At 36.6% G+C, this 27,362-nt stretch overlaps 1 protein-coding gene across 2 annotated transcripts; it reads right to left on the bottom strand.

Annotated features, from left to right (window-relative positions):
* Positions 1-1,284: 1,284 nt before the first annotated feature.
* LOC127424906 (ras-related protein Rab-5A-like) lies at positions 1,285-16,929 on the bottom strand. 2 transcript variants are annotated; one of them, XM_051670446.1, is made up of 6 exons: positions 16,760-16,929; positions 9,471-9,703; positions 9,233-9,384; positions 8,844-8,966; positions 8,656-8,749; positions 1,285-3,226 (listed from the first exon to the last, which is right to left on the bottom strand). In XM_051670446.1, exons 2-6 carry the CDS (start codon positions 9,634-9,636, stop codon positions 3,111-3,113), a joined length of 651 nt encoding a protein of 216 aa, XP_051526406.1. In that variant the 5' UTR covers positions 9,637-9,703; positions 16,760-16,929; the 3' UTR covers positions 1,285-3,110. The 2 variants fall into 2 exon arrangements, with proteins under 2 accessions (XP_051526406.1, XP_051526407.1); XM_051670447.1 differs by having other exon boundaries at positions 16,769-16,928.
* Between the last annotated feature and the right edge of the window lie 10,433 nt (positions 16,930-27,362).

Below are 27,362 nucleotides of genomic sequence, written 5' to 3'. Positions count from 1 at the left end.
CCTTGGTCCTGTAAATTCATGAACACCTCATCAGTGACCGAAAAATGTATTGCTGGCCATACAAGAAATAAAGCATATTATTTATGACTGTTTACTCCTTGTTGTTTATGGTATTACCACATCAATAGCACAGAATTCATCCAAACAATAACATCAATACACACACACACACAAAAATAATAATAATAGTAATAAAAAAAAAATAATCGCCTATTTTTTCAGATTTTTTTAAATTTCATAACAAAATTCCATCAAAATGAATTGTGTAATTTGAAACAAAATTAAATATTTTTTTTTATTTTGTTAAAGATTTCCAATTCAATTTGAAATTTAAATGTGTTAAATATATATATATATATATATATATATATATATATATATATATATATATATATATATATATTTTTTTTTTTTTTTTACTATCACTTATTATAAATATTATTTACTTATTCTGGCCCTAAGCAGTTTTCTTGAGTTTATGGTTCACACTGAACATTTAAATGTTTTTAAATGTTTAAATATGTATGTACAAACTATAATGTTAAGTGTAGTTTAAAAAAGTACATTTACAACAAAATAAATCAAATATTCATAAACATTAACTCAAAAAATATATATTTTCAAGCTTTACACGTTTCATTTTATAAATTTACATTCAATTGAAATGAGTAGTCTTTAACAAAATTATGTAAAAAAAAAATCTTATATATTTTAAGTTTGACTAATTTAATTTTGTTAAAGATCACAAAATTAAATTTTATGGAAATTTATAAATCTTAAAAATAGGCTTTAATTTTTTGTTTTTGGGCATTATGAACTTAAGAGATCTTACACTAAAAGGAAGGACATTCCTTTTTTGGACATTTTCCAGAACATTAAAGAATTATAGTAAAACGTGCAAAATCTCCATCTCAATCATCTGAACAAACCAGTTCACACAATTAATTCCTTATCATTCATTTGACATTTTGCATCCTGGAATGGAATTTAATTTTTCCAGGACAGATGACCAAAAACCACAAGGATCCTGCAAAATCCTGGATGGGTGGCAACCCTAAAACCCTTTTTGTTCCATGAAATAAAAAACGTCATAAGGGTTTGGAACAATATACAGGCGAGTAAATAATGACTGAAATTTCATTTTGGGGTGAACCATCCATTTAAGTTAAAGTTGGTTTTCTTTTGATAGTTGTTTTCTTATTAGTATACATGTATGTTTAACTTCAGATGTATGTTTAAAGACCTAAATACTGATTATCTGTCAGCAATAAATAAATAAAATACAGGCAATTGTAAAACATTTAGTATGGAATCAAAGTGAAACCACAATGTAATATTACACTTTTCTGCAGTCATGGAAAAAATGGAAAATGGAAAAAAAAAACAGCAATCAGTTCTTGATAAGCAAACAAATAAGTGTTGTGACTCAAGGTACAATTGACTTATTATGTGTAATAATGACAAACAAAAGCTATTACACATGAATCTGCACTGTAATGGGAATTCCACTCAATAATAAGACTAGAGGTTAATTTGGCCCTCTGAACACATTTATAAGAAATTTATTTGATACATCAACAGTAATATTAAGGTAACTGCATTTGTTTTCAAAGGGGATCACTTTAAAACAAAAAGACAAAAACTTTGAATGTAGCAGCAAATTTATGTGGTACCAGTATCCTGAAGGGTAGAAGACTGAGAGAATGTTAAAAGTGGATGTTGTTTGATACTGGAACAAGCGAAGGAAGAACCATCATATGCTCTTGATCCACTGTTAGTTCTACCATTGACAAAAACATTGTGAAAGTTTTTTTTATGGAAATGACAAAAAAAGACCACTAAAGAAAAGTTTTTTTTTTTTTTTTTTTTTTTTGGTTAATAACACTACATACATTTTTATAAGACCACCAAGATTATAATTTAACCATTTTGTGAAAAAAGAAACATAACTCCAAACCCCTATCAAAGCCATTCCTGGTTACTGTACAATTTTAATGATTATCGAACTCCCTAATATCAAGCATTAGTCCTGCAACAGTAAATGGAAAAGACGAATACATTGCAACTCCCTATTTACAGTAAATTATTTATATATATTTATATCACTCTGGCTATACTTGCAAGAGATAATATCAAGACCAAAAATTAGTGCAAGGCATGGAGTAAGAAACACCTGGGTGAGTTTCCAGAAAAAGTGAATATGTTTGGTGCATGTTTGTGGAGGGGAAATTTCTAATCCTGAATGTAGACGGGGTGTGTGTGTATTTGTGTGTGAGAGATGACTAAATTAACATCACGTCCTTGTGTAGGCCTTTTATGCTCTTATGTGCAAATGCAGCCATACACACACTCATTTGTAAGGACTGTGCCAGTAATGCAGAAAAAAAGGGAAGGCTTGCTAACTGGTGAGAGAATAACTAGGGGGCAGGATCTTGGATTTGTGTGTATGTGGTTAAGAAGGAGGTGGCCTTTTTATTGGCAGCGCAGCCTCAGGAAGTGGGCAGTCTGCCATTGCACAGTGCCGTGAAGACATGCGGGGCGGGCCAAAGAAAGAGCAAGAGGGCGAGAGCAGGGAATCGAGACGGGGTGGATTAAGGGGCAGGGTAATATGTCAAATCCTCTTTTACCACGTGTGCCATTGGATAAGGTTAAAACGTTGATTTACCTTTTTTTAAGCTTTGTAGTGATACATGCATCCATTATTACATGTCTATAAAACAAAATCGTAAAAAAAGATGAAACAGAAAAGAAACAAAGAGACTGTAGAGTTTTGAATCATGACAGGGTAGATGAACCCTTGCAGAGGCCCCACCCCCTTTGTCCTGGTCAGGCAAATTTGGAGAATTTTTTTTCTGATGGATATCTGTGACAGCATATATTACAAGTTGGAGGCAAGGCATGACTTAAGCATGAATACAGTAAGAGGCTTGAAATACAACAAAACAAAAACACCGCAGATACATGGGCGGGGCAGAGCTTTTGTTACAGCTTAAGATAGTTGTGGAAATGGGGAAAGCAGAGGCAATTCATTAGTTAGTCAAAAACCAAGTTGAAGGGCGGGACCTTGCGTTAGTTGTAGCAGTAACAGAGTTTTTGTTTTGTTTTTTGCATTAGTTGCTGCAGCAGGGGGCCTTAGTGGGTTGGGCTGTTTCTGTGAGGTCCACGCCCCTACTCCGCCCACTGCTGGCTCCGGCAGCTTGGGGCTCACTCTTAGGCAACCTTTTCGCTGAGGAGAGACAAAACAATAAGTGAACACTAAATTCTACTATTGGAAATACATTATGTACTCATACAGTAAAAAATACAAGTTAAGCTCAATTGACAGCATTTGTGGCATAGTACTGATTACCACAAAAAATAAAAAAGTTGGTCCCTCGCTTATTTAAAAAAGCAATAATTGCAGTTACATTAAGGCACTTACAATGGAAGTGAATGGGGCCAGGCCATAAATGTTAAAATACACAGTGTAAAACATTGTATATGTTAACATTATTTTAGTGTGATAAAATCACTTACTATCCTTATCTGTGTAAAGTTCTAACCAATATTACAACTTTGTTGTCATGACAACATAACGGCCTGAATATAATATGGTAAACGCCGTAACACAGGTAAACCTTATTTTATCACACCTAAATTATGTGAACATGTATAATGTTTATGTCTTGTGGCTTTACTTTTGAAACCGTGTGTATTTGAATTAGTGCTGTCAGTCGACTAAAATACATTCCTCGCATGATTTTTCGTGATTAATTGAATGATTTTTCGCTATTCATTAGCAGATTTTGAAAGTGCTTAAATTTGACTATATATTCTTTTCCTGTCAAAATGCATTTAGTTCCTTCTTTTAAAAGAAAACGATAAAACATTATTGTTATACTTTACAATCTTCCACACAAAGTCTAAGTGGGAGGTTAGTCATAGGTTGAGTATTCATTGCAATGGGAATTACATCTCTAAAACCCTCATCCTCCTCAACATTAATCATGGATATTCACTTTGCTACAGCAATCGTGAAGCTGTATTCACATGATTCGCACCATTTTGAATGGCTTGTTTTGCTCTGAGTGCTGGCACTGCACACGTAAATGATACGTCATCCGAAATGTACGGTAAGACGGAAGTACAACACAGCGCCAGGGAAACATGACACTGCAGCTTTTCACAGGTCCCATCTGGGTTTGTTTAGAAGGAAATATATGGTTAAGAGGTCCTTTCTCCAACACTTGATCATTGACACAGAATCACTGTTGTGTGTGTTTGTGGTGTGTGTGTCAGTCTAACGACCATGGACACGTCGCAAAGGTTCCGCCCTATTTCAACCAGTGTTCAGAACTTACACCGAGCTGAATGAAATGGCAGAATCTAATGTGAAAATTGGTAATTGCGTTAATCGCGTCAAAGAAAAATTTGAAAAACCTTAACGTGGTAATTTTGACAGCTTTAATTTGAACGTTTATACACTGGACCCATTTACTTTTACTGTAAGTGCCTTACTGTAACAGTGATTTTTAAAAAAAAATTTTTTTTTTGTTTCAATCAACATAATGCCACAAATGCTGTTGATTAAGCTTAACTTGTATTGAACCCAAAACATTCCTTTAAATATATAAGAGATAATGTACAATAATCCAGTCATTTTTGTAAACAAAACCTCAACAGGGTGATCAGGACTCCAACACAAATATTTTTTTTTTGATAATGAACTGCTGACTGAACATTTCCCATGACTACTTATCAAACATTGAAATATAACACAAAATATTGCTGAAAATTATGTAGGAAATTGGTTGCCAGGGATAACTATAATTTGTGCAGTTAAATGGTCATTATTAGGGTTGTCACTCATCTCACAATTTGGTTTGGTTCACGTTACTGAATTCACAATCCAGTTCGCGATACTTTAAAACAAATCCTGGATCAAGAAAAGTTAAGATGGAAAGTTTTTTATTACTTTTAAGACATATGCAACAGTTCCTTAACCTTTCAAACTTGGCTTAAGTTATAGTCCATTAAAATGCTAAATGACCCATCAGAGATGTATTGGGACTAAAAATCAGCCCAGAACAGGGCAATGGTGACACCTGAATTTTTTTTTCATAATTCTGCTTAGCTGAAAATACAGAATTATGTTAGATAGATACAGTGCATTCAGAAAGTATGCAGACCCCTTCATTTTTTTCACATTTTGTTATGTTGCAGCCTTATGCTAAAATTATTTTTATTGTTTTTTTTCCCACATCAATCTACACTCCATACCTCATAATGACAAAGCAAAAACCAGAATTCTGAAAAAAACTGAAATATCACATAAGTATTCAGACCCTTAACTCAGTACTTAAAGCACCTTTGGCAGGGATTACAGCCTCAAGTCTTTTTGGGTATGATGCGATAAGCTTTGCACACCTGGATTTGGGGATTTTCTGCCATTCTTCTCTGCAGATCCTCTCAAGCTCTGTCAGGTTGGATGGGTACCGTCGGTGGACAGCCATTTTCAGGTCTCTCCAGAGATGTTCGATTGGGTTCAAGGACATTCACAGAGTTGTCCCTAAGCCACTCTTGTGTTGTCTTGGCTGTGTGCTTCAGGTCATTGTCCTGTTGGAAAGTAAACCTTCGGCCCAGTCTGAGGTCCTGAGTGCTCTGGACCAGGTTTTCAATAGGAATATCTCTGTATTTTGCTGAGTTCAGCTTTCCTTCAACCCTGACCAGTCCCCCAGTCCCTGCTACTGAAAAACACCCTCACAGCATGATGCTACCCCCACCATGCTTCACCGTTGAGATGGTATTGCACAGGTGATGAGCAGTGCCTGGTTTCCTCCAGACATTGTGCTTGGAATTGAAACCAACAGTTCAGTCTTCGTTTCATCAGACCAGAGAATCTTATTTCTCAGTCAGAGTCCTTTAGGTGCTTTCCTGCAGTGAGGAGAGGCTTCCATCTAGCCCAGATCAGTGGAGTGTTGCAGTGATGGTTGTTCTTCTGCAAGTTTCTCACATCTCCACACATGATCTCTGGAGCTTGACTAGAGTGACCATCGGGTTCTTGGTCACCTCTCTTACCAAGGCCCTTCTCCCCATTTGCTTAGTTTGGCCGGGTGGCCAGTTCTAAGAAGAGTCCTGGTTGTTCCAAACTTCTTCCATTTAAGAATTATGAAGGCCACCACACTCTTGGGAACCTTCAATGCAGCCGAAATGTTTTGTAGCCTTCCCCAGATCTGTGCCTCAACACAATCCTGTCTCTAAGCTCTGCAGTTCTTTTTACCTCATGGCTTGTTTTTGCTCTGATATGCATTTTCAGCTGTGAGACCTTTTAGAAACAGGTGTGTGCCTTTCCAAACATGTCCAATCAATTGAATTTGCCACAGGTGGACTCCAATCAAAGTGTAGAAACATCTCAAAGATGATCCAGAGAAATGGGATGCACCTGGGCTAAATTTCAAGTGTTATAGTTAAAGGTCTGAATACTTATGTCAATGTGATATTTCAGTTTTATCTTTTTAATAAATTTGCAAAGTTGCAAAAAATCTGGTTTATGATTTGTCATTATGGGGTAAGGAGTGTAGACTGATGCAAAAACTTTTATTTTTATTTTTATTTTTTTTTTTTTTAAGTATTTTAGCATAAGGCTGCAAAATGGAGTCTGAATATATTCTGAATGCACTGTATGCTTATACACTGTCGCTGATTACATAAATGTAAAACATTTTAAATCATTATTGCATTTGTTCCAAAACAGAATTGTCAATGATTATCTAAAATATTATTTTCAAAAATACATTTTAATGGCAGTACATTTGAGCAGATTTACGCTTGCGCTTCAAGCAAACATTCAATCAATCATGCTGAAAAGATGCGTGCTCCCTGTATTGCAATCGCTTACATGGTTAGAGGAAACCATCTAAAATGCTTTAAAAACCTGCAGACTTTGACGCCTGTGACATAATGTGTTTCATGAAGGCTGCACAGTTAATTGCATTAAAACCACAATGTGGATCCGATTATTATAGTGTGCTTTCTCGAACATTACATATTAAATCATACAGATGTTAACTGAAGAAGCACAAACCTCCATCGCTCATTTACCATGAGGATTCAGGTAGACTGCTGTATGTTGAGCGCTTTTGTTAGAGTGAAGCAGAGCAGCAATATCATAAGATGATCAATGTTTATCATATCGCAGTTCTGATCTCAAAGTGTGTCTAAATGATCCCTTTCCAGATGTTTCAGCTATAACTGTCGTAAACTTGAATCATGGGACAGAGCAAACTAACAGTCAGCGATCCATCTGAATCCTAATAGTAAATAAACAATAGAGGTTTGTGCTTGTTCAATTAAGATCTATAAGATCTTTGATATGTAACATCCGTAAAACATAATTATGGTTATTTAAAGACATGATTCATCATGCATTATACCAACACATGACACATAGGCCTATGCTGACTACGCCCTCTGTTGATCAAACTTTTTGTAGGTCAAAATTGAGAGAAATGGTTAATTCGAACTCTTTATTGCAATTCATTTTTATTAAATCCACAACGCAAACTGTCGCATTTTTGTACCGTGATGTATCGTGGCATGAAATATCATTACACCCCTAGTCATTATACATATATAATGGACCGCAGAATTACATGATTGACCAATCAGAATCAAGTATTCCAAAAGCCATGTAATTAGTAGTGTTTATTTGTGAACAGGTTAATAAAATAACTATTTCGACAAAATTTACTGAAATGAACTAGGGAAGTCGAACACAGAATTTTCTGTGATTAATTCTATGAAAAATAGTGTAAAAAATAAAATCACAATTAATTATGCCCCTGACCCATACATAAATTCCATAATAAGGAATGTCCCTACCGGTGGAGCAATTTAAGCTTGATGTACCACCTTGAGATTTTTGCAAACCTGTGGCAGTAGGGGGCAATCAGCGCTCCAGCTGTACAAGCAACACGCCTCAAAGCAACGGGCAAGCAACACACCATTACACAGAAGCACTTTTGATAGCAGGAACAAATGCAGGGATCTTGAGATGCGTTTTTCAACATTTCAAATTATGTTTAACTTGACACAGCTTCCTAAAACACAGCTTATGACTAGAGACACTGAAAACTAGTGAGACACGATGTAACCAAAGTAAGATGCTCCAAAAGCATCCATCTGATGCATGAGTACATAGACCAATAATAGGGTTATGCTCAATGATATGAAAGAATTATCTGAATTATAATATTTAATTAATATTATATTAATCATTATTTTAATTATTTAATTATTACTTTTTAGATTAAAAGGTTGGATCACTATCCACATGCATTTTAAGCACCTCCTGAGCTGAGATATTCTTCTATTTTCCCAGTCATACACATCTGGGATGGCATGAGGTTGAGTAAATGATGAGAGAAATTTTTATTTTAGGGTGAACTATCCCTTTAATTTGATTAAAAATCATAATTTATTGACAGCCCTACAACAATCATTTCCCAGCTGATTTTAAGCATTTACGAATAAGGTATTATAACAATGTATTACATCAAAATATGTCTTTAATGCAAACAAATAAACAGATCAAAATCTGGACAGCTATGCATTTATTATTTAAATAATCACACGCTTCTCTTGCTAGACTACATTGCTGCATTTGTAAAACCTTACCAATTGCCATGAAGATCTCATTCACATTCATGGAAGTCTTTGCTGATGTCTCCATGAACAGCAAACTGTTGTCATCTGCATAAGACTGAGCATCCTGTATGATTTAAAAAACAATACAGGTGAGGGAGACAGCTAAGGTCAGAACAATAAACTCTCTCTGCTTTGTGTCCTTGTAAAATCATGTATACCTGGAAGTCCACAGCTCTCTTGTTGGCAAGGTCAGCCTTGTTACCGGACAGTGCGATGACAATGTTTGGGCTGGCCTGCCTCTGAAGCTCCTTAACCCAGTTCTTTGCTCTTGCAAACGACTCCTTCAGGGTGAATAAAGCAAATGGCATAATTACAGAAGCACAAATAAGACAATATTATTCTTCTATTAAAACTTTAACTTTAGTATTAATTTTTTTTAATAAATCTTCAATAATATTTCAGAATAAAACAATAAATGTTCCAAGATTTCGCCACAGAAATCATTCTGCAACACACTGTAAGTGTTTGGAATAATCCTGTAATTATAATCAAATGCATACTAGCAGATTAAGCCACATACCATGGTCAATCAAACAAATCTACTCACCTCATTGGTGATGTCGTAAACTACAATGGCAGCCTGGGCACCTCTGTAGTACATGGGGGCCAAACTGTGGTAGCGCTCTTGTCCAGCCGTGTCCCAAATCTCAAACTTTACCGTTGTGTCATCCAAGCACACTGTCTGTGTTAGGAAGGCCGCTGGAACCAGAAAGTGTCAAAGTTGGTGAGAGATGTGAAAAAGTGTACATGTAGGTAGAGACAAATTTAGTCACAAAACCCCCTACCTCCTATTGTGCTCTCCTGAAACTCGTGAAACTGCCCCTTGACGAAGCGCAGCACAAGGCTGGACTTTCCCACAGCAGACTCTCCTAGCAAGACCAGTTTGAACTGGCATATCTTATTGCCCGCGTTGGACCCGTTGGGGCGTGTTGCTCCTCCCCTACTGGCCATGACAGTTGTCAATCACCCCGTCTCCTTTAGGTGGTCACACACACTCGGAGAGCCGTCCCAGTACTGGCTATACAGGACAACATGTAACATGACCAAAAAAAGAGAAATGAAAAAGAGCACTCTCATGTTGACTATAGACAAAGATCTTCTCATTCTTCTCTATTCAGAGCTCTCTAACCATTTACTCATCTCAGCTTTATGGCGAAGATATTAACTAGTAACTGAAATGCTATCTTGGTTTTGAGACCTTTGTTAATGTAACACTGTGACAGCTAAATCGCAGTGTACTCAAGCTACATGGGGGAGTAACTAAGGAAGGTGACGGATCCAAGCCAATTAAACTGCTGACTCAGGGCAATGATACAATAAATAATTTAATATTGTATTGTATACTGTAGGGGTGGGTAAAAATTACAGTTTGAATGATAAAAATCTTTGTTTGAATGATCTCGATATCGATTCTTAAACCCCAAGATGGATCTTTTGCTCTATGTGCAACCCTCTACTGCAATGAGAGGAATAACTCACATTTGCAACCAAATTTCGTGCTATGTGACTAAAATGTATATTGGCAACTGGCCGGTAAATGTTTATATTTCACTCACTAGTAATTGTGTAAATATAGTGGTGGAGTGTTCAGCAGCGAGATCCTTTCACTGCGTGTTGAGAGTAAAAGTTGTTCCGTGTATGTGTGTCCAAAGATGAGATCCACACAACCGATTTGTCATTGAATAATATCTTTTAATACCCTTTCTTTTCTGTACAGTCAGCTGATCAAAAACAACAAAAAATAAACATTTAATTCTAATCACGCATAGGACAGATGAGATAAAGCCATTTGAGTCTCTCTTGTTGCTCTATAAATAAATGCCATCTTTCTTAAAGAGACAGAACCAGATTTTAACACATGTTCAACAAATCAATGTAAATACCTGTAAATAGTACAAATTATGCTATTAAACAATAAACACATACCAAAAAAAAAAAAAAATATATATATATATATATATATATATATATATATATATATATATATATATATATATATATATATATATATGCAATATATTATCATATTCACTGATTGAATACATGGATTTGTAAATTTTTTAATGCTAAAATGTGACCAAAATGATGAAAATTACACCCAGTGTAGTCAAATTCCTAAAATAATTATGAACGAATTACTCTTTTGTATCTTCAGCTCAAAACCAGTGTAGTCAGATTCTTGAACGAATGACTGTTTTGAATCTGTTTTTGTTCTTCATCTACAGTACGACCAGTGTAGTCCGATTACCGAACAAATTACTCTTTTGAGCCGGTTCTTTTGAATATACAGCACAGAACATACAGCACGACCAATGTAGTTAGATTCAAGAACAAATGACTGTTTTGAGTCTGTTTTTTTCCCCCCGTCTACAGCGCAACCAATGTAGTCTGATTCCGAATGAATGACTCTTTTGAGCCGGTTCTTTTGAATCTACAACACAAAACATACAGCAAGAACAGTGTAGTCTGATTCCTGAGCGAATAACTCTTTTGAGTCAGTTCATTTGAATCTACAGCGTAAAATATTCAGCACGACCAGCATAGACAGATTCCCAAACAAATGACTCTTTTAAGCCTGTTTTTTAATCTATGGTATGAACCATACAGTGCAACCAGTGTAGACCAATTCCCAAACAAATGACTCTTTTGCGTCGGTTTATTTGAATCTACAGCACAAAACATAAAGCACGCCCAGTGTAGTCCGATTTCTGAATGAATGACTCTTTTGAGGCGGTTCTTTTGAATCTACAGCGCAAAACATACAGCGCAACTAGTGTAGTCAGATTCCCGAATGAATTACTCTTTTAAGCCTGTTTTTTAATCTATGGTATGAACCATACAGTACAACCAGTGTAGACCAATTCCCAAACAAATTACTCTTTTAAATAGGGATGGGCACGAGTACTCGAGTACTCGGAAGTGACAGCAATGATCAATCATGAAAACGATGATCTAAAATGCTTGATGTGACTTTTTACTGAATTCAAAATTCAGTGAAAACTTCCTGCCAACTATACACTACGTATCAAAGAGGGGCCTTATTTTTAATTTGGAAATTGATTAAGTTGTCATTTTCGGCAGTACCTTGATTGTCAACAGACTTCTCATAGCAACCACACTGATAAACGATGCCAATATTTGTTCTACAGGATTACAATAATCAATAGAAAGTTTAAACCACCGTGTTTTGAACATCTGACTATGCACACATTTGCTAAACAGGTTTTATTGTCATATAATGTAGAAACTTTGACTCATTCATGTATACTATTTAATAAAAGTGAAGGTTTATCATTGACTGTCACTCTCCCTCAGCGCCGACATGTTTGCGTGACACACCTGCATCTCAGCAAAATCAGAGCTGAAGATTTCTGCACGAGTTGTAAGTCTTTGGACTTTATGTTGTTAAAGTGGCGTTCCATTGCAGTTTTCCCAGTATGAAGTTTACAATTCCAAGTTAAATGGAAGCATGAATCATCACAGCAACAAACTCCAACAGAGTGCAGTGTGACTTTCTGTCTGGGGCAGAGATGGCGCTCTACACTCTGGTGAAGCGTGCACACACACACACACACACACACAAGGCGAAATCTTACTTTCAAACATCTAGATGGAGCACAGCTGAATGTAACAGAATGCAGGGTCTTCAAAACTATTTTCAACTTAACACAGCATTTTAAAAATGCAATGATTATGGCGTCACGGAAACCACAGTTTGCAGATACACGGTTCAGAAACAGTGGTGCGCACTTACTAAGCTTAATACGGTAACCTGAAGGAAGAACAGAGATGCACGTTCTGAGCATTGTTTCATTGAATTGACCAGCGAGTCTTCACATAATGACAAAATATTTTGCATTATATTTTGATTATGCCCTCTTTTGTACTTATTGTAACAGACTACATTATAACAGCCTGTTAATAAATAGAGGTTGGAATAACGAGACACAATGCAACAGCCAAAGATGTATAACATGTACATACTGTGTTTGTACATGTCTATGTAGCCCCAACCCCCCAACCCCGTCCCCCCCTCCCCGCCTAACACACAGAGTACGCAACGAGTACTCAAGTAATTACTTTGAGTACTCGAGTAGACAAAATTACCAAAACGCCCATCCCTACTTTTAAGCCTGTTTTTAATATACAGTACAAAACATACAGTGCGACCAGTCTGGCCCGATTGCCAAAAGAATAACTCTTATGAGCTGGTCCTTTTGAATCAACACTGCAAAAAATGTAGCATTTTCTACCAATTTTGCAAGAATCTATTATCTCATAGTAACAGGTTGCCGAGGGCAGTAGCCTAAATCCAATAAATATTACATTTCTTTCCTCAAAAGTACTAAAAATATAACTGTTAATGGAACCGTTAAGGTACTGGAATCGTTAAATTCCTTACAATTCCCATCCCTAGTTCCCACCATTTTTGACCAATGAATTTCAATGACGTTTCCTAGGGCTGGGTATCACCAGCCACCTCGCGATACGATACGTACTGCAATACACATCACAATTCGATATATCATGATATCATGGTTCGAGTTTGCTTTTAATTTCAATTAATTTTGGTATAGTTCCGTTATAATGTCCATTTTGCTTGCATACATTGGTGACATTTTATCCATGTATTACATCGATAAATATGATGTATTGAAATTGCATATATTATATTGCATATATACAGTATATAGTTGAATGTTTGTTGTTTACATGCCTATTTGTACTATTTACAAGTATTTACATTGATTTGTTGAACATGTATTAAAATCTGGTTCTGTCTCTTTAAGACCTGTGGCAGGGACTTTGACAGTAGTGTTTGCTTGGTTGAATGGCTTCTTTACATCATCCATGCTATGTGTGATTAGAATTAAATGTTTATTTTGTTGTTTTTCTTTTATAAATAACTGACTGTAGAGAACAGAAAGGATATTAAAAGAGACATTATTCAATGACAAATGGTTTGCTTGGATTTAGTCTCTGGATTCACATTACACTGAAAGAATCAAAACTTTTACTCTCAGCATGCAGTAAAAAGATCTCAGTGCTTAACTTCTATGCCACTACACCACTCAAACACTGGTGAGTGAAATCTAAAAATGTACCACCCAGGGACTAATCACAGATATTTTTTGTAGCAAATGGGAAGTATTTACACACATCTGATTGTTGGGGAATGCAGATTGAAAGAAACAGCGATCTTGGCATTTTAAGAATCGACATTGGGATTGTACAAATGAAGATTAAGTAGAAAATCAATATTTTTGCCCGGCCCTAAATCCAAATGTGTGAGAGAGGTCCAGCATATCTGTGAAAGAAACTGTGAATCCTGCTGGATCAGTTTCCGTCTCTTTCATGCCTCATAGAAGCGTCTCTGTCTGTATGAAAATATCATGATATATCACTGTGACTAGGAGGAGGGCGTGGTTGGGCCATGATGGTGAATGGCCGGCACTGAATCAGCTGATCAGTGAAAAGAGTGAGATAAAGGGGAGCCGGAGGCGCCAGTTCGAGAGAGACCCGCACGCGACCGTGTTGCATGTGTGTCCTTATGTTTATGTTGAGTTTCTGATTAAACTTTACGTTGACTGATTGGCCGGTTCCCGCCTCCTCCTTGCCAGTCTTTATACTTTTCCAGTGGTGCCGAAACCCGGGAGGGAGGAGGGATGCGCTGTCACGGAGACCTTGCCGCTGCCATCCGCCAGGGGAGCAGCCACGGCCATCTGCCTGGGGACGCAGGGGTCGCTGCCAGCCACCTAGAGCCGGAGGAACCACTGCCGTCTGCCGAAGAATGGGAGGAGCGGTTCCGTCTGCCAGGGGCTGGAGGACACGCTGTCGTCCGCCGGGGGAGGAGCGAGCTGGCATCCGCCAGAGGGCGGAGTAGCAGCTGAGGACCGGGCAACAGCGCATCTGAGAGCCAGCGAGCAAGTTCTTCTCTCTCTGTTTTCTCTCTCTCTCTCTCTCTCTGTGTCTCCGCTTGCCATTTCCCTCTCCCCACGCCTCCCCTCGTCTCTCCCCCAGGTTCACAGGAGGTGGGGTGGACCACCGGCTGACAGAACGGCCGGAAGGGCAGCGGGGGTTGAGTTAGTCAGACCGGTGGCGCCCCGGCCTGAATCAGCAGGGAGGAGTGTGACGAGGAGCAGGGTGTGGCCGGGCCGTGATGGTGCACGGCCGGCGCTGAATCAGCAGGAGAGCGAGATAAAGGGGAGCCGGACGCGCCAGTTCGAGAGAGAGAGATGCACGCAGCCGCGTTTCATGTGTGTCCTTATGTTTATGTTTGTTTTATGTTGAGTTTCTTATTAAACTTGAGATTGACTGTTCAGCCAGTTCCCGCCTCCTCCTTGCCCGTCCTTATACTGTTACAATCACAATACATGGATCTAAGTATCGATACAATATCATGAGAAAAAGTATCGCGATATATCGATATTTGATTGTATCGACACAGCCTTAATGTTTCCAGTCATTTGTGATTACTGGATTTAAAAAACTTATAATTCATTCAGACCAATTCACTAACAAATCACATATCTACTGACTTGCAAACATTTTACTCTAGAAAAGCTTTGCAAATGAGCAATATCTATTAAATCTATGAAACATATAAATAAACCAACATTGCTCAAATCTACTCAGAAAAAAATGATGTCTATAATCATGGTAACTCCTTTCAGCACAGAATGTCCTGAGTAAGCAGTCAAAACAAGCATGTCCATTTAGCCAGACTAATGGCAAAATACAACAATTCGACAGCTGGGGAATTGCCCTCAAAAACAATGCAGCGAAGAAACATGTCACATTCCAATAAAATATCTCAGCCTTCTGAATGACTACACAGTCCTGAAACACACGACTAGAGATATAATCACCAACTCAAATGACAGCAATAAAATGTACGGAATTCAGTTGACATTCATTATTGTGACATTGACCTAATAGCTTAAAACGGCATGAAAAACACTTTCCCTGTCAAAAGTGGACCGTTACTGAAATTGTGAAATAGGAGAACACAAAAACAGACCCCTAACGCTTGTTGATCGTGAGCTGTTGCATCATCAAAAGCTGATCCTCCCACAAGTGAAACCAAGAACTGCTCTGACACAAGATTCACACGGTCAACAACAAGATCTCAAACTACATATCAGGACAAATAAACCGACTCTTTGAGAAGGAAACCTGGTACAAGTATGTCTGGTTTTAGATTGTTTAAACCAATCCAAAACAGTTGCATTCATCCATCCGGTATGTATAATAGTAGTTACCTACAACATTTGTCTTCCTTTGAGTCTAATGACTGAAATGTAATTATTCCCAGAAGTAAAAGCCATTCAAGAGCAAAACATCAACAGTGCAGTATTTTGGAATACATCAATAACATATCATGGCAAGAGAGCTGCAAGTGGTCAAAATCCTGTCCCATTTTAATGACAGGCCTGAATATAAAAAAAAACAAACCCGAGATCTCTATGTTGAAGGTTGACACAGTCATCCATGAATCATCAACCCAAAATAAGCATGTATTATCAACATCAGAGCCATATGTATAACCCAGGAAAAGCGACTTAGCACTATAGTTAGACTTTCCTTCACTCAATTTAAGCAATTCCCCTTTTTTCAACACAACCCAGAGCCTCAAGCCAAGGACGAAGTTGTCTTGTTCTCTCGCCAACGCAGCCCACATCAGGTCAGATGCCAAGCCTTTTAAACGACAGTGATCATCCATAGACCTAATAACACCAATATAACAAGCTGATACAGATCAGATAAGATCCATGATTGTAACTTTACTTTCAGTCCAGTATACCCACCCAGTTCGCACTGCATTCCGATACAACCCACAGCTAAACATACACGAGTCAAGCATATGTTAACATCTATAACAATTATATACGCGTGTTATGTTGAAGAGATCAGATTTAGTTGACCCTTGTATGCTGAAACAGGGCAAGGGCCTGTAATTATTATTATTATCATTTTTTACGGATTCTAGCAAGCTAAAGTGGCTAGTTCGCTTGAGGTGATACGCCAAAGCAGAAAACGACACATTCAACGGAGTAATTCGGTGTCTCGTTACCTATGATACCTGAATGCCAGCCGATAGGTCACGTAAACTGATTTCCGGCGAAGGGGTGGTAAAATTCGAGAAATATTCTCCTTATTATTGGGGTCGGTTGATGGGGATTTTGCGAACCCCGATCAAGTCTCCTCCTTTCTTTTCTCTCGCAACTTCCCCTTTAGAACCAAAACACAAACAAGCGTTTCCGCCCCTCATGCCACGTCAGATCACACTTCCGCCCTGCAACGATGTCCTTCCGGTTAACTCTAAAAACTGAAAACTGATTTAGTTATTAAAAAAAATAAGTGATTAAAGTCTCTTTCACCAATCTTTTATGACGCTATTTACAATTATAGTTTAATATAACATTGCAGTTATTGTAATATTACTATGTGTTACATGTGATATTTCCTGTTCATTTTTCTCTGCATGTGTACGTTAAAATATGTCTCAAAGAGATTTAACCTGTAATAAGTTTATTATCAACCACAATAAACAGCTTTTTTTTAGCGCAAATGGGAGAGGGGACAATGTGTAGTTTCTACACTGACATGCAGTTGTAAAATCTATCAACAGAGGGCACAAGAGCACTGTAGCCTATTGTTAATGAAGGTTACTTTTAAATGTATTCCACTACAGATTACAGAATACATGCTGTAAAATGTAATTTGTAACGTATTCTGTTAGATTACTCAAGGTCAGTAACGTATTCTAAATACTTTGGATTACTTCTTCAGCACTGGTAGATTTTTTCACTTTTTTTGACTATTAAAACTCTGCCAGTACAGGAAGACAAAATACACATGTTAAAAATACATTCTCTGAAAAACCTAAATATGTTATGCAGTGTTGTTTCTAAAACAATATAAATCAAACTGATCTTCTTTTAAGTTTTTTAAAAATATTTTTACAGGAAAACAATACAAAAATTATTATCAAGAATACAGTTTTTGCCCTAATATCAAAGGTCTTACTAGAAAAAAGAAATTATGATCCAACGTGAATTTTCTTGATAAAAAAATATGATCGTGCCTGGTAACGTGCATGTAAAATGGCTAGAAATAGCATTTTAGTTTAGCGTAAAGCTGACAATTTACACAAGGTTTATTTCTATTTCTTTTATTCCAAACTTACTTCAAACTTACTTCTCTGTCTGCTCGTATGAATGTAACACATCATAAGAAAGTGTTTCGCCGCTGTTCAAATGCACTTTGGATCGCATCATTTATATGTATAAATGTTTCCATCTGAAAGGACTAAATATTAAATGAAGCAAACGACAATAAAATGCAAAGTAATCTCTACAGTAATCAAAATACTTTTTGAATGTAACTGTTTTATAATTACCAATGATTTAAATTGTAACTGTAGTGGAATAGTTATATTTTGTATTTTAAATACGTATTCCCGTTACATGTATTTCGTTTTCTCCCCAACCCTGTATACGCATACATATATATAAATATATATACACACACACACACACACACACACACACACATTGATCAGCCACAACATTAAACCACCTGCCTAATATTGTGCAGGTCCCCCTCATGCCACCAAACAGAGCCAACCCGCATCTCAGAATAGAATTCTGAGATGATATTCTTCCTTCCACAATCGTACAGAGCGGTTATCTGAGTTACAGTAGACTTTGAAAGTTCGAACCAGTCCGGCCATTCTCTGCTGACCTCTCTCATCAACAAGTCATTTCCGTCCACAGAACTGCCGCTCTACTGGATAGTTGTTGTTTTTGGAACCATTCGGAGTAAATTCTAGAGACTGTTGTGGGTGAAAATCCCAGGAGATCAGCCGTTACAGAAATACTCAAACCAGCTCATCTGGCACCAACAAACGTCCATGCGATATCTAATCTGCCAATCATGTGGCAGCACAGCAGTGCTTAAAACCGTGCAGATACGGGTCAGGAGCTTCAGTTAATGTTCACAACAACCATCAGAATGGGGCAAAAATGTGATCTCAGTGATGGTTGGCACGAGGGTGACCTACACAATATTAGACAGTTGGTTTTAATGTTGAGGCTGATCTGTGTGTGTATATGTGTGTGTGTGTATATATATGTGTGTGTGTGCCCACCATCATTAACAATACAGTGTTCTTGTGCCCTCTGTTGATAGATATTATAACTGCATGTCAGTGTAGAAATTATGCTTCTATGCATTGTCCAATCTGTATATACTGTATATATAATCTTTATTATTATTATTATTTAATTTATGTTTGCCAATATCCATTGCTTAAATTATGATCCAAAAACATATTTACTGTACATGATTACACAATTACACAACTACTGTTGTCTGGAGAAAAGCACTGTAGAAATCTAATTTTTGTATTAGGCTATTTTTATATTTTATATGGTGAAGGAGATAGTTGTTCACCATGTAAATTAATTGCTATTCTCATAATTTATGTGAATTATTTTAAATGACCTTGATGACATGATCTTCTAGCATGAACTTCTGCTTTGGTATAATCGAAAGTTTTGTTTCTTTTTCACAGAAGCTTAAATAGATATTTTAGGGGGGATGCACAACCTCTAAATGTGATATCTGAATATCTGTCTTCCTTAAGTTAAAGTCTTGTGTATTCTCCAGCAGAGATATAACCTAAATTAAATATCTATTGGGTCACAAGATCACTGATATTTTGCTCTAATTGCTTGAAGGAATGTTTCGGTAAATATAGATAGTGTTCATTAAAATGGTCAGGAAATGGCTCACAGAATAAACAACAATTGCCCTTTTAAATGAGATGATCCACACAAACATGACCCCTGGAAGTATATGTGTCATAAATAATAGGAGTGTTGTGTTATTTTGGCTAAAATTGAAAATGAATCATACTATAAAGAAATTGGCTCCCAGAGTCGGACAAGGACAGTTCCCAATGGATCGTGAGCAGAACTGTCATCTAAAATAGTGGTTGGATGATCTAAACTGTTCCGTTGAAGCAGTTTATCAGATGATTGATCAATAAGCCAACACCAAAAGTGCTGAATTTGCAGTTCAATTCAAGGATTCATGCAACAATTACCTTCACACCCAAACAGTGCTTTTAAAGGGATAGTTCAGCCAAAAATGAAAATTCTCTCATCATTTACTCACCCTCATACCATCCCTGATGTGTATGACTTTCTTTTGATTTTTGATTTTTAGAAGAATATCTCAGCTCTGTAGGTCCATACAAAGCAACTGAATGGTGGCCAGAACTTTGAAGCTCAAAAAAGCACATAAAGGCAGCATAAAAGTAATCCATACGACGCCAGTGGTTAAATTAATATCTTCAGAAGAGATATGATAGGTGTGGGTGAGAAAAAATGGGTGAGATTAATATTTAAGTCCTTTTTTACTATCAATCTCCACTTTCACATTCTTCTTCTTTTGCTTTTGGTGATTCACATTCTTCATGCATATTGCCACCTACTGGGCAGAGAGGAAAATTTATAGTACAAAAAGAACTTGAATATTGATCTGTTTCTCACCCACACCTATCATATCACTTCTGAAGATATTAATTTAACCACTGGAGTCATATGTGTTACTTTTATGCTGCCTTTATGTGCTTTTTGGACCTTCAAATTTCTGGCCACCATTTACTTGCATTGTATGCACCTACAGAGCTGAGATACTCTTCTAAAAATCTTTGTTTGAGTCCAGCAGAAGAAAGAAAGTCATACACATCTGGGATGGCATAAGGGTGAGTAAATGATGAGAGAATTTTCATTTTTGGGTGAACTATACCTTTAACTCATATCTCTTATAGTGCACAGCGCATTAATAAATGGATATGTCAGTTTTGCAGAAGTTTGTCAAACGCAAGCCATCTATTTCCTAGTTGTTGTTTTTTTTCTTTCCTGAAATAAAGAAAAAGTAAATGTTCAGATCCCACCAGCTGCCTCTGTGGCCTACTGTGTCACGATTACACAAGACTGCTTTTGTAATTGAGGTCCCTGTGGGGCCCAATGGCACATTAATCGGTCTTAAAAAGAATATAGATCTCATTTGAATATAATGCAATGCAATATTAAATGTGAGCTTAAGGCAGTGCCTGGAGGCACTTTGAATGTCAATGAGTCAGTGAGACTAAAAGTGCTTTGGTTTTGTGTGTGTGTGTGTGTGTGTGTGTGTGTGTGTTTTTTTTTTTTTTTTTACATAATAGGGATGTAATATATATACTGTAGGTTTATCAGATAAAAATAGCATATGACCAAACTATATAGTTATAATAATGGCATAATATTAATCATGGTACTCCTTTTCATTTGGTGAAAAACGACACAAGAACCTAAACTGTGACAACAATATTAATTTTCGAATAGATAATCAATAATCGATATTTAATCAGTATAAAAGTTATTTAACAGGGTTTTCGCTTGTCAAGATTTTCATGTGTGCAGGAGAATCCAAATAACGTTTATCAGGAAAGCTGCTTCCATATTTCTGTTTCATGACTCAGTGAAGACATGCTAATTTTTGTAACTTTCACTTTAAAAACAAGTGAGGTATGCTATGCATGGTACTGTACTAGCCAATTCTGTTTGTAATAGTGCAACTGCGTGTAAAAATAGGGATGAAAATAGAAGTTCATCCTTGAGGATTAGTGGAGATGATATTTTTCATCATGCTTCATAGTGTTATATATTCATGTATTCCTGACAGGTAGTTCATATCACCTGTAAGGCAGTGTGTGCAGCATGAAATACATTATCCTATTAAAATTCAGCATGACGGAATAACATGCCCGAGACCACCGAACAAATGAGACACAGGTCATTCCCTTGTCTCATATTCTCTCTTTTTTCTCCTGTTACGTTAACACACAAAGTATTTCAGAATCAGTATTGCTATTCTCTGAGGCATGTACAGTAAGGCATCGCACAAGCATCAAGCTCAGCCTCCTTTAAAAGCAAATTACAAATTAGCTCTTGGCAGTCAGTGACTTGACAGTTTTGTAGGTGCGAAATGCTTGGCTAATAAATCAAATTCAAGCCACTCTGACAATGTTTTCAGCTGGCCCAGAATAATGGTCAGGGGACCATCAGTGCAGAACCAGGTTCCTTATCATAGCTTCTCTCTCCACTATCAAAAAGCATTACATTGGTGTTCTGCTCCCTAAATGCGTCTGACGGCTGCACAAGAAAGCTCTTATATGATTGCTGCTTTCCTATTACATACACACATACACCTAGCTCTAAACAGCACAAAAGATAAAATAATAATAATAATAATAATGGTGTAATAATGTCCATGTTATAAAAATGTGGAAACTAGACTTAACATTTTCAATATGAGCATGCTGATCTTAGTTGTTGATTGTGAAGTTGTGCATTTAAGTTGTTGTTTGGTCCACCATCTACATCAAAGTCCCTTGAATGCAACACAGTTCACTCAGTGGCCATCTTAGTAATGCCCTCGGTTTGCTCTTTTCACTGTAGGCAATAGGCACACAAGTACAGCTTCATTAAACTTGAATGATGACAGACCAAAAATGTTTAAACTGTTTATCAGGATTATATTTCAATAATACATTTCAAATTCCCAAATAAATCTGACAACAATGTTATCATTAATGTTGCTTCTTTAGCTCAAATCACACACACACACACACACACGCACACACGCACGTGCACAAAAAATAGTTTTAGTTTTAAAATAGACTATTTTATTCAGCTTAGTACAGCAAAAGCGCCTGCGCGTTCCACGTAAACAAATAAACAAGTCATTCTAAGTGAATAAAAAGGTGATGGCCATATCAAAAACGTGACTGTCTCTTTTAACCTAGAGGCAGCAGGACTTCCAGTCCTTCAGCGGCCATATTGAGCTGTATGGTTTTTACCATTCATTTATCTAGTAGTGGTCTGCCTCCTTCCTTTTATAGTGTCTCTTTCTACATCACAATCCACACATAAATGCTGCACGACTGCATTAGTGCGGTAAAGTTAGTTTTAATTTCAAAAACACAAATGAATATTTTTAGAAGAATTTCGCAGCTCTGTTATTTCATTATTTCAGTGAATTGTGGCCAGAACGTCCAAAAAAGTCCAAAAAGCATATAAAGGCAGTTTAAAAATAATCCATATGACTCCAGTGGTTAAATTAATATCTTCAGAAGTGATATAATGTGGGTGAGAAATAGATCAATATTAGAGTCCTTTTTTTATTTTTTATTATAGATCTCCAGTTTCACTTTCTCATTCTTCTTTTTTTTGTTTTTGGCAATCGGCAATCTTCTTGCATGTTGCCACTTAATGGGCAGGGAAGAGAATATGGTGTCATTTTTATATCACCAGAACTTGAAATTGAAAAAGCCTCTGAATTCATGATCTTGAAAAAGTGTAATTTGATGTTATCGAAAAATTTTGCTGTTAAATTTAAATATTTGAAAATATTTTGTGTGAATACACCTACAAAAATTCAGTTTTTATTATTCAAGTGGTGGAATTCAGGTCGTGAAATTCATGTCTCAATATTCAGGTTGTTGAATACGGGTTGAGAAATTCAGGAGGCAAAATTCGAGGATGACATCCGGGAATGCAAGGAAGAGTAAACGAGCATCGATGCAATCCATCTCTCACTTGGACACAGCTCAAAAGTAATTGTAAATGAATTAATTAATATATATATGTGTGTGTGTGTGTGTGTGTGTGTGTGAACGGCCTGAATTCTTCGTGGCATGGATTCAACAAGGTGCTGAAAACATTACTTAGAGATTCTGCTCCACACCATATACTGTATATATGTACTGTATTTATATAAAAGTATTCCACTTGCGATTTACTGCTCTGACAAGTGTAATTGCCAGTTCCCATACAAACCATTGTCCCATGTATGGGCAACATTACCCTGTGAAACCGTTAAAATCGATCTTAAACTGTGTCAAATTCATTACAACAGACATCGATAAATGAATACGGTTTAATAATGATACCTACAATTTTAATAATGTGCAAAACATCTTTTCTTTGCTCCTTGGCAATTCACATTGAACAAATCTGTTGAAAAGGCAATTAAAATTATTCACTTGCATGTGTACATGCCCAGATTTCATGATCCCCAGTTGATCCATAACACCGGCCAATCTCAGCGGTACATCACCGTAAACAACATTTTCAAATGTTTTTGTGTTGTTTTGTGGTCTTATTAATTACAAAACGTCTGTGATGATCATGTCTGTATGAATGTAACAGCTACTTTTAACTCATGAAGAACACACAAAAAGCCAAAGCAACCGAGACATAGTGTTTATGACTAATGTTTACATTGTCGTCTGGCAGTGTGAATAAGTCTGTGTGAACATTAGTATATACACAAAAAAAATTCTGTAAATTGACATTATAGTGCTTTTTTTTTAATTATAATGTGTTATAATCATGACATAGTCTGGGTGTTATGAACTCAACATTGTTCTATGTGCATTTTCATTTCGACTCCATTATGTTATATTCTGTACTATACAATATATATATATATATATATATATATATATATATATATATATATATATATATATATATACTTCATTTGACACCTGCACAGAACTGATATGTCTAAATAAAGCAGAAACCAACAAGTGTAATATCTCTGTTCTCCCCCTTCATCGCTGTTTGGCTTGGGTGAAATTAAGCTGTGCCACTTGAAAGATAAACTTTAATTAAAGAAAAATTAAATGTTGGCTCTGGTAAGTAAACAGCAGTAACAATTTTTCAAGATTTATAAATAGAAACAAAAATTCTGTTGGCTTTTGTCACATCCCACAGCGCAGCACTCTGTCTGAAAGTAAATGGAGTTTTGTTTACAAACAAAACAAAAGTATGACCATGCTACCTTTGTTTACAAAGTGATGTCACATATGCTCATACATAACCGTGAGTGTTTTTTTGTTGTTGTTGTTGTTGTTGTTTTTTTGTTTTTGTTTTTTGTTATATGTATAAATTGAGTGTCTTATAAAGGAAATTAATAATAGCTAAAGGAAATGAAAAACAATGCTTTATAGGCCTCTGTATTATTATTATTGTTATTATTATTATTATTTTATTTTTTACACTCAGTCTTTTTTCAAGATCATGAATTTGGAGGCTTTTTCAAATTCAAGATCTGGTGATATAATTCTGACGCTATAGGAGAATTTATAGTAAAAAGGACTTAAAGGAATAGTTCACCCAAAAATGAAAATCCTCTCATGATTTCAGAATCAGAATCAGAATCAGAATGAGCTTTATTGTCAAGTATGCTTACACATACAAGGAATTTGTCTTGGTGACAGGAGCTTCCAGTGTACAACAATACAAAACAGCAACAAGACTTTTAAAAAATAATACAAATTGATTAAAAAATTGATAAATATTGAAAAGAAAAAAGTATATATAGAATACACAATAGACGATATATATATATATGTATGTATATGTATGTTAGTATGTGTGTGTGTGTATATATATATATATATATATATATATATATATATATATATACACACACACATACTAACATACATATACATACATATACACATACATTTACACACATATACACATATACACATATACAGTATGAATATATATACATAAATATACATACATACATACACACACACACACACACACATACGAAGTGCAAATCTAAATACAAATCGGTTATGTACAGTGCAAGGGAATGTAATGGCAGAAGAGGTAGGATGTGTTGGATAATATAAAAAGACTAAGCTGTGTATCGCACATTAATTATTGTACAATGAGGCAGTTTTAACTGTTCATGAGATGGATAGCCTGTGGGGAAAAAACTGTTCCTGTGCCTGACGGTTCTGGTGCTCAGAGCTCTGAAGCGTCGGCCAGAAGGCAACAGTTCAAAAAGGTAGTGGACAGGATGAGTGGGGTCCAGAGTGATTTTTCCAGCCTTTTTCCTCACTGTGGAAGTGTATAGTTCTTGAAGGGAGGGCAGGGGGCAACCAATAATCCTCTCAGCAGTCTGAACTGTCCTTTGTAGTCTTCTGATATTCAATTTCGTAGCTGAACCAACCCAGACAGTTATAGAAGTGCAGAGGACAGACTCAATGACAGCTGAGTAGAACTGTATCAGCAGCACCTGTGGCAGGTTGAACTTCCTCAACTGGCGAAGGAAGTACAACCTCTGCTGGGCCTTTTTCACAATGGAGTCAATGTGGGTCTCCCACTTCAGGTCCTGTGAGATGATAGTGCCCAGGAATCTGAATGACTCCACTGCTGCCACAGTGCTGTTTAGAATGGTGAGGGGGGACAGTGTTGGGGGGTTCCTCCTGAAGTCCACAATGATCTCCACCGTTTTGAGCGTGTTCAGCTCAAGGTTGTTTTGACTGCACCAGACAGACAGCTGTTTAACCTCCCTTCTGTATGCAGACTCATTGTCATCTCGGATGAGGCCGATGACAGTAGTGTCGTCTGCAAACTTCAGGAGCTTGACAGAGGGGTCCTACTCACCTTTACTCACTTACTCACCTTTAAGCCATCCCAGAAGTGTATGACTTTCCTTCTTCAGCAGAACCAAAATTAAGATTTTTATAAGCACATTTCATGTCTGTTTGTCCATACAATGAAAGCGAATGGGACACTGCTGGCTGTTTGCCGGTCCAAAAGGCATATTTAGGCAGCATAAAAGTAATCCACATGATTTCCGTCGATCACTGAATGTCTCCTGAAGAAAATCTATAGGTTTGTGTAAAAAAAATAAATAGATAATTAAAAATGTATTAACTTTTAAAAAATGCTTCCTGCTACCAGTCGACCCATCATGGAGCTGTGACGTAAGCACAATGGGGGCGTTCACGCGAGAAGACAGAAGTGTGCGCTTTGTATACAACAGAGGAACAAAAGTCACATGAGAATTAGGTCATTTTAAACAGAAATACAGCAGTGGGAGGAAGCAATGATTAAAAGTTAAAAACATTTTAATTATCGATTTGTTTCTTACACAAACCTATTGATTTGTTTCAGAAGACATTCATTGATTGACTGGAGTCGTGTGGATTATTTTTATGCTGCCTAAATGTGCCTTTTGGACTGTCAAACAGCCATCCATTTACTTTCATTGTATGGACAAACAGAGCTGAAATGTGCTTATAAAAATCTTCATTTAGGTTCTGCTGAAGAAGAAAAGATACACATCTGGGATGGCTTAAAGGTAAATACATCATGAGAGAATTATCACTTTTGGGTAAACTAATCCTTTTAATTTTGATCTGTTTCTCACCCACACCTTTAATATTACTTCAGAAGACATAGATTAAACCACTGGAGTCTTGTGGATTACTTCTTAGCAGCCTTTATGTTGTTTTTGGAGCTTCAAAGGTTCGGGCCACCATTCAATTGCATTGAATGGACTTCAAATTCTTTTAAATATCTTCGTTTGTGTTCTGGAGAAGAAATAAGGTCATACTCATTTGGGATGGCATGAGGGTGAGTAAATTATGAGAGAATGTTCATTTTTGGGTGAACTATCCTTTTAATTAGCTTGTTACTCTATTTAGCCCTATTTGGACAGCAATTATTTTACACAGGGACGTGAGGTAATTCCAGCATTTACAGGGGGTAGTCAGTGATTTTATTGCCATCCGAATCCGAAATGTC

Source organism: Myxocyprinus asiaticus, chromosome 34, assembly GCF_019703515.2.
Source record: "Myxocyprinus asiaticus isolate MX2 ecotype Aquarium Trade chromosome 34, UBuf_Myxa_2, whole genome shotgun sequence".
Lineage (NCBI taxonomy): Eukaryota > Metazoa > Chordata > Actinopteri > Cypriniformes > Catostomidae > Myxocyprinus > Myxocyprinus asiaticus.
The sequence above is the reverse complement of the archived record's forward strand: the minus strand, read 5'-3'. Positions and strand labels throughout refer to the sequence as shown.